The following is an 8758-nucleotide window of genomic DNA, read 5'->3' on the forward strand; positions in this document are numbered from 1 at the left end:
TTTCAAGCCTATACAGCTTGGAGTAAGACAACATGCATGAAGAGGATGATGTGGACAAAATACTCATTTGCCTAATAATTCTGCACTCCCTGTACAGCGCCAAATCACAACAACAGTCACCTAAAGACACTTTATGTTGCTGGGTAAAAACACAACAATAATACAAAGAAAACCCCAACAATTTAAGTACCCCATATGAGCTAACATTTAGTGTGAGTGGGAAGGAAAAACTCCATTTGAAGAGGTAGAAACATCTGGCAGAAACAGGCTCAAGGAGAGACAGCCATCTACTGTGACTGGCTGAGGTTGATGAAAAGGAGACAGGAAAACATATACACTGGGCAAGAGATACATACTAACTAATGATTAAATGCAGAGAGGTGTATAAACACAGAACGAGCAAAGAAGGAAAAAATTCATACATGATGGGAAGCCCGCAAGAGCCTAGGCTTATTGCAGCACAAATAAGGGAAGATTCAGGGTCACCTGATCCACTATAACTGTATTATTTGTCAAAACTGAGGGTTTTAATGCTAATCTCAAAAGCAGAGACGGGTGTTTGTCTTCTGAATTAATTTAGAATAGAATAGAATTCAACTTTATTGTCATTGCACATGTCACAGGTACAAGGCAAGAAAATGCAGTTTGCATCCATCCAGAAGTGCTTTAGCCATGATATAGATATATTAGAATTTATATTAGCAATAATATAGGTATGTAAGTATATTACAGAAATGGGTCTATTATGGTATGTTACAATGTACACGGTATGAAGGTATGTTATGAATATGCTATAACTTTAAGTATAGTTACAGGCTGTAGTGAGTACAGGCTATGTACAGGCTATGAACAGGATATAAATATAAAAAACTATACAGAATATGAAATAAAAAAAACTATACAGAATATGAGATATACAGCTATACAGAAATGTGAACTATGCAGGTTATAAACAGTTGTAGAATTAAAAATGATCGTATTGTACAGAATGATGTGAGCTGCATCCACAGAAGAGAGGCCTAAGAGATGAAGACTCTGATTACCGTTCAACCTTAAACTTCTATAGGAACCACAAGTACACATAATATTCCAAAATTAAAATCTGGATTTCAGAGCGAGTCAGTGAAGAAAAGCAAATATGCTGTCTCTTTATAGTCCCTGTCATGACTCTCTCAGCAGCACTTTTGATCCATCAATATTAAACAATTATTGATGCAGCAGATTGAAATGAAACCTGGCCCAGAGGTACAGTAGGTGTCCCAGAGAAGGAATCTGTTGAAAGTTGGACCTCAACTATTCTGGATGATTTTTAATGAATTTTTGAAATTTCCATAATTCTATTGTATTGGCTGTATTGCGTTGAATATAAGTTTCTTGTAATTTCTGAGTAATATTACAGTAGATCTAGATGAAACTTGGCACACAGGTGCAGTAGGTGTCCCAGAGAAGGAATCTGTTGAAAGTTGGACATCAACTACTCAGGATGATTTTTAATGAATTTTGCAAAATTGACATAATTCTATTGTATTGGCTGTATTGAATTGAATATAAATGTCCTTTAATTTCTGAGGAATTTTACAGTAAATCTGGATGAAACTTGGCACACAGGTGCAGTAGGTGTCCCAGAGGAGGGATGTGTTGAAAGTTGGACATCAACTACTCAGGATGATTTTTAATGAATTTCTGAAAATTGACATAATTGTAGTGTATTGGCTGATTGCGTTGAATATAAGTTTCCTTTAATTTCTGAGGAATTTTACAGTAAAACTGGCTGAAACTTGGCACACAGGTGCAGTAGGTGTCCCAGAGAAGGAATCTGTTGAAAGTTGGACCTCAACTACTCAGGATGATTTTTAATGAATTTTTGAAAATTGACATAATTCTATTGTATTGGCTGTATTGAATTGAATACAAGTAACCTTTAATTTCTGAGGAATTCTACAGTAAATCTGGATGAAACTTGGCACACAGGTACAGTAGGTGTCCCAGAGGAGGGATGTGTTGAAAGTTAGACCTCAACTACTCAGGATGATTTTTAATGAATTTCTGAAAATTGACATAATTGTAGTGTATTGGCTGATTGCGTTGAATATAAGTTTCCTTTAATTTCTGAGGAATTTTACAGTAAAACTGGCTGAAACTTGGCACACAGGTGCAGTAGGTGTCCCAGAGGAGGAATGTGTTGAAAGTTGGACCTCAACTACTCAGGATGATTTTTAATGAATTTTTGAAAATTGACATAATTCTATTGTATTGGCTGTATTGCAACCCGTTCTCACTCCCAAAGCGTAACATTTTACGCTAGGTGACAAATCGTCACCATATTACGTTTTCGGCTACCCACCACGTTCCTAAATGACGACCTCGGAAAAAGAGGAAATATGAGAACCGTCTGGACTGAACCTACACATGTTCGCTCTTTTTCTTCAAATCGCTTAGAAACACGCTATTTAACATCATTAAAGTCCTGGTTACGGTCTGGAATAAGGTTATGGTTAGGGCTAGGGATAAGGTTAGGTTTAGGGCTGGAATACAGGGCTGGAACGTCTGTTACCGCGGGAGCGTCATTGCACTGGATTCCAGCCATAACCCACCGCGTACCATAAGAACGCCGAAGGTCTCCTTTCGCGTTCCTCAGGAACGCCGCGGGACGTGACAAAACGTCGACATGTTACGCCTCGGGAGTGAGAACGCTCTGTGTATTGAATTGAATACAAGTAACCTTTAATTTCTGAGGAATTCTACAGTAAATCTGGATGAAACTTGGCACACAGGTACAGTAGGTGTCCCAGAGGAGGAATCTGTTGAAAGTTGGACCTCAACTACTCAGGATGATTTTTAATGAATTTCTGACATTTCCATAATTGTATTGACTGTATTGGGCTGTTTCATTGTAATTTGTGTGCGCGCATGCGTGTGCGACTGTTCGCGCGCGTGCACGTGTGCACGGGTATAGGCTTTCAATCGGCACATAAAGCGAAAACGCGCTACCGTAAAGACTGGTGTAAAAGCGCAAGAAATTTATGCGGCGGATAAGAGGCGGCTGGCTTGACCGCGGCTCACAAATGACGGCTCACTTTACCGCGGTCCACAGTGATCCTGTGATTTATGGACGTGCAGCTGAGTTTGAGCCCAGACACGGCTAGTGACGTCAGACTTAAAGACCGGATAAAGATTGATATGGACATATCTATAACTTACGGGAATGAAAATGTCTGGAGCACACCAACAGATATTTGGAGATGGAAGAGAACTGGATATCAGCTCATCTCACAACTGCTATCCAGACTAGACGCATTCTTTTGGTAACATCCGATATATGAGCTGCCTCATGTTGCTTCCAGGTGGGGAAAGAATGAAAAGATAAACCCTTTTCAACCTTATTCCCTTGCCGGTCGTGCGATCTAACTTTACAACCGACCGCACAGCAAGTACGAACCATAGCTGGTGTTATCCGTGTACTTTCGCTCTTTCGCTAGCGCTTTGTTCGGCCCAGAAATGTGGCGCCTCAACCAAAAATCCTGGCCACGCCCCCTCTCGTGACATCACGCTTGTGTCACTTCCGGTATTTCAGACAATCCCTTTCCGTCAAGGATTTTTAATTTGTTGTGGGGTTTTTGTAATTTGTTGTGGGGTTTTTGTATTTTGTTGTGGGGTTTTTGTATTTTGTTGTGGGGTTTTTGTAATTTGTTGTGGGGTTTTTATATTTTGTTGTGGGGTTTTTGTAATTTGTTGTGGGGTTTTTATATTTTGTTGTGGGGTTTTTGTAATTTGTTGTGGGGTTTTTGTAATTTGTTGTGGGGTTTTTGTAATTTGTTGTGGGGTTTTTGTAATTTGTTGTGGGGTTTTTGTATTTTGTTGCGGTTTTTTAATTTGTTGCAATTTGCACTTCCCAGCCACCGTATTAGGGACTAGAAAAGAGCTATACAAATGCAGGCCATTTACCATTTACCATCTTAATATCAAAAATGTTCTATTACATTCTTTATGCAGAGTGTATTTAGTTACTTTGTTACCTGCCGGACCAGTGGTTGGCCACCTGGACTGTTTTGCCACCTTTCTGACATAGAAAGGCGGTTCATCCTCAAAAACCCTCCAATATCGTTGAATTACAACACTACACAGTGCTGTAAAAGACTCATTGCCAGCAAACAGGGCTGGACTGGGACAAAAACATCGGCCCGGGCATTTTGACTAGAGACTGGCCCACCAGGTATAGGACAAACCATAAAGCCTTTGAATGAAAACAAACTCTCTCTATATATACGCTGTCTTGTTGGTATATATATATTTCTTAAACCTACACCATCCTCCCTATTCTGGTATTCTAAACAGTACTTGGCCAAAACCCAAAGACTGCTTGGTCCAGTTAACCTTCTGAACTATCTACAACACATGGTGGAAACCTGAAATTAAGACAGAGAAGACTAGAGGTGAGACATGATCATTACTGAATATTAAAAATAATAAATGACAGATTTAGATATATTTTCATAAACCATTCATTTGCCACATCAATAAACAGCATGGTAGGGCAAATATTTTTTCTAACATGGCAACCTTTAAAAAGTGAAAGGAGATAGAAAGACAGGTGAGAAAGAATAAAACTTAACTGACTTTTTGATGGCATTTTACACACAGTACTGGTACAGAATCTAGAAAATGTGGGAAAATACTGGCATCATGTACAGTACTTACTTCTGAAGAAATTATGATGGGACCCTGAAAAAAAATTACTATGTACAGTAATGGATTTCTATACATTTTACATCAGATAAAAACTTTGGTTGTAAGATCCAGATAGTTATTTATTAAAGCTAGACATTTCAAATGCGAATAAGAAAATAAAGTATTTCTTTGTGCCCCCCTCTCCTTGTTAATGCCCCACCTGCCCCCCTGGCAAAACTTTGCTAGATCCGCCCCTGCACAGTTACCAGCTGTCAGCTACAAAAGTATCCTGGTGTTCTCTAGCAAATCGAGACTATCTCTCCTGGGGATGGGTATCGAAACCTTGTTGAGAACCGGTTCCCATTGATTTAATTCCTTGGAATTGTTTGCCATTTTTGCAAACGATTCACTTATCGATTCCAGTCGCCCCGAATGACGTCACCACGTTGCATCATTTACCTGGCAGGAAAGCGGCTCAAACGCTCAAAAGTTTGGTTATACTTTATGAGAACGGATGACAACAGGGCAGCTTGCAATACTTGCAAAGTAGATATTTCATCGCGTGTTTTGACCTTAAATGAATGTCGTGTTTTTAAATCGCTCCGGACTCGTGAATCTCAACCCAGCAGCAGCGGTAACGTTTGCACGTCCTCTCCCGTTAATGCGGCAGGTAAATAATCAACTAACAGTGCATATTATGTTAGCGCGATCTGCCTTATTACAAAACCTGCCATTACTGTGCATTTAGGTGACCATGATGAGACAGACAGACAGAGTCTGGCTCAGATGCTGGCAGTTCTCGCTGCAGTCTACCGGTAGCGTCTCCTTTCAAGCCAGGATAGACGAATGTCACCAAGCAGTGACTAAGTTTGTGGTAAAAGGCTTGCACCCATTTGCCACAGCAGATGATTTTCAGTAAGTGAATGTGTTTAATTGTAGGCAGGGACATTACTGGATATTCTTGTGTAATTGCTACAGAAGAATATTTATTTTATTATTTTACATTTACAATTTTTTTCCTGGGGACCCTGTGATAGGGAGCTGAGTGTAAAAGCGAAGCTCTCAATTTACCGGTCGATCTACGTCCCTACCCTCACCTATGGCCATGAGCTGTGGGTAGTGACCGAAAGAACGAGATCGCGGATACAAGCGGCAGAAATGAGCTTCCTCCGAAGGGTGGCTGGCCTCTCCCTTAGAGATAGGGTGAGAAGTTCGGCCATCCGGGAGGGGCTCAGAGTAGAGCAGCTGCTGCTCCACATCGAAAGGAGCCAGCTGAGGTGGTTCGGGCATCTGACAAGGATGCCCCCTGGGCGCCTCCTGGGTGAGGTGTTCCAGGCATGTCCCACCGGGAGGAGGCCCCGGGGCAGACCCAGGACACGCTGGAGAGATTATATCTCTCGGCTGGCCTGGGAACGCCTTGGTGTTCCCCCGGACAAGCTGGAGGAGGTGGCTGGGGAGAGGGAGGTCTGGGCCTCTTTGCTTAGGCTGCTGCCCCCGCGACCCGGCCTCGGATAAAGCGGATGAAGATGGATGGATGGATGGATGGATGGATGGATGGATGGATGGATGGATGGACCCTGTGATACCCCATTGAAGAGCCGTAGGCTGGATCTCTTAAGATCTCACTGTTGGGTTTGTAAGGCCATGTTACTCCTACATTTCTGTCTTGTTCAAAGAGGAGATATAAAACAAAGTTCTGAGCTAATCGACCTTAGTGTTCTCCTTTTTTAAAAAGAATCGATAAAGAATCGAATCATTAAACAGAATCAAAAATGGAATCGGAATCGTGAAAATCTTATCAATACCCATCCCTAATCTCTCCACACCGTTACATATTCCATATCTACGGGGTACAACCCCCCTTGGTTGTGGCGTGTGGATATTTCTTTAAGACAGTATGACTTGAGTATGAGTATTGAGTATATTAAGACTTGAGTATGCTGAACAGACTCCAGTAAAGCTGTAGACAATGGCTGACAGTACAATCATACCTTGAAAGCTTCTTTCTTCTTGTTGATGATCTCGCGGCTGATACTGGGCGTGGCCAACAGCAGAGCATCTCTCTTGACTTCAGGAAGGCCGCTCTCTAAGGCTTTGTGTAAGAGGGAGAAGTCATACTGGCGGAGCTGAAAGCTGGACACTAGCAGCATCCTCCAGCATCCTGCAGCCACACAGTCATAAAACTAACAGAGTTTAACTGTCCAACCGTGGCCTGAACTCTCCAACAACTGCATCACCATCATTAAATCCAGAAACTGGTCTCACTCACATAAATGATCTCATGTGACACTCACCTTGAATGCTGTCTTGTCTGATTTGCGAAAGAGTCTTCTCCACCTTAAACTCTCTCTGACTTCTTTCTTCAGCTCGTAAATCGTTGTCAATCTTTGAGCTAACAAAGTAGAACTTCTTCTCCATCCTCTGAATCTCCTGAGCGAGTTTCACGTCATTTTCTCTGAAGCGAACGGCCGAGATGATGATGAAGAAGTCAAACTTCTCAAATCCAACAAGCTCCAGGTACTCATCAGCTGGAAACTTGGTGGTGCCGATTCCAGGGAGATCCCAAAAAGTAACATTGGGATAGTTTGGATGGGGGTACGGTGCGACCTCTGAGGTGGTTTCTGTAACACCAGTAGGAGCAGCTCCCTCGTCACCATCGGACAGGTCTCTGAGAGCGTTAACAAAGGTGGATTTCCCAGAGCCAGATTCTCCTGTGATGGCGATATTTAGTTGGGTGTTGTTGTCCTGTAGTGACTCCATGATCTTTCCAACATCTGATGGTCTCAGTGTGTTGCAGAGCTTTCTTCATTTCTCTTGTAACTGATTCACGCTCAGGCTGAAGACTCACGCTGGTCCCTGATGGCTGTAGAGAAGAAACTACCCGTGTTACATTTTTGTTTTCTACAAACAGTCTAATGTAAAGACTGAAGACTGTTTCAGTGAAACATGATTTAAACTTTGTGTTTTTCCTTATTTTATTAAAACTATAATTTCCAATCTCTGTTAATCACAATATTATTTCCTTTGATCTGACAGGTGATGTAAAATAGTTTTGTGGTCAGATTGTTTCGTATTTGTGTGTGGATTGAAGCACGCGCTTGTGAGTCCTCAACAGTTACACACAAATGATTGTACACATCGTACCTATTTGAGACAAACACGACATGTTCAGAGTAAGAACAGGTGAGATGATATCACAGTCTGTGAGGCAGACCGTGTGGAGATGAGAGAGGAGGCACAGACACACGGCGATGAGGTGGGTATTAACGAAAGGCGAGCCTTTACATTGGCTAAACAGAAATACTACAAAGCAACAACGACGGGGGGGACGGAAAAGCTAAACTAAAGAACATGAGGAAAATATAAAACATTATAAAAGCCTGGAGGAAAGCAGAGGACGAAGAACGGGATGATGAACAGATGAACCAGCAATAAACAAAGTAGACATAGGGCCGCAGAGAAGCAAAACTCAATACACTGAACGCAGGACAGGGACTATCACAATAAAACAGGAAGCATGAGACTTTCAAGATGGCGCAGACTAGACACTGAGACATGGAAACATGAGGCGAGGCACAGAGACAGAACAGAAACCAGGAACAATAAATATAATACAACAGAAAACCATCATTCAAAGAGTAAAACGTAAACTGACCCGGGACCGTCACAGTAGATTCTGCAGACAGAACTTGGAAAGTTGATGGAGGTTTACCTGTGTGCTGTGCTGATGAGAAGTACTGCATGCAGCAGTGAGTCTGATGGTGGAGGTCAGTCTGTTATAGAGCTATAGAGTGAACTCTGTTCCCACCTGTATGCGTGACCTGTAGCTCCGCCCCTGAAAACAGCTCACGATGATCTTTGCTCGTCTCTGTAGCTGTCAGCGGTTCTAAAATGATCACTGTTCTAAAACAAACATACAAACATACTGCAAACACGATCCTGCAGGGCCTGAAACACTGAACGTGACATGTTAGATGCTGATGGATGAGCAGCAGCTACAGGTGGCGCACAAAGAGCTGCAGGTAATAAGTGCAGACACAGAGGAGCATCAGTGACGCTGCTCATGTCAAACAGCAGAGAACTCCTCCTG

At 42.1% G+C, this 8758-nt stretch overlaps 1 protein-coding gene across 1 annotated transcript; it reads right to left on the bottom strand.

Moving 5' to 3' along the window:
• Nucleotides 1-6452: 6452 nt before the first annotated feature.
• On the bottom strand, nucleotides 6453-8394 carry LOC146611826 (interferon-gamma-inducible GTPase 10-like). The gene is made up of 3 exons (XM_085342536.1): nucleotides 8324-8394; nucleotides 6963-7531; nucleotides 6453-6829 (listed from the first exon to the last, which is right to left on the bottom strand). The coding sequence occupies exons 2-3, from the start codon at nucleotides 7426-7428 to the stop codon at nucleotides 6654-6656; spliced, it is 642 nt and encodes a 213-aa protein (XP_085198662.1). The 5' UTR covers nucleotides 7429-7531; nucleotides 8324-8394; the 3' UTR covers nucleotides 6453-6653.
• Nucleotides 8395-8758: the final 364 nt, after the last annotated feature.

Source organism: Diplotaxodon limnothrissa, linkage group LG19, assembly GCF_057381915.1.
Source record: "Diplotaxodon limnothrissa isolate DT_005_m linkage group LG19, D_limnothrissa_male_GT1.1, whole genome shotgun sequence".
Classification (NCBI taxonomy): domain Eukaryota; kingdom Metazoa; phylum Chordata; class Actinopteri; order Cichliformes; family Cichlidae; genus Diplotaxodon; species Diplotaxodon limnothrissa.

Excerpts from the sequence above, each read along its gene's own strand:
- LOC146611826 (XM_085342536.1), bottom strand. The coding sequence starts at position 7,428 with ATGGAGTCACTACAGGACAACAACACCCAACTAAATATCGCCATCACA. Across the intron at positions 6,830-6,962 it reads CAGACAAGACAGCATTCAAG|GATGCTGGAGGATGCTGCTA; the intron begins GTGAGTGTCACA and ends GTGTGGCTGCAG.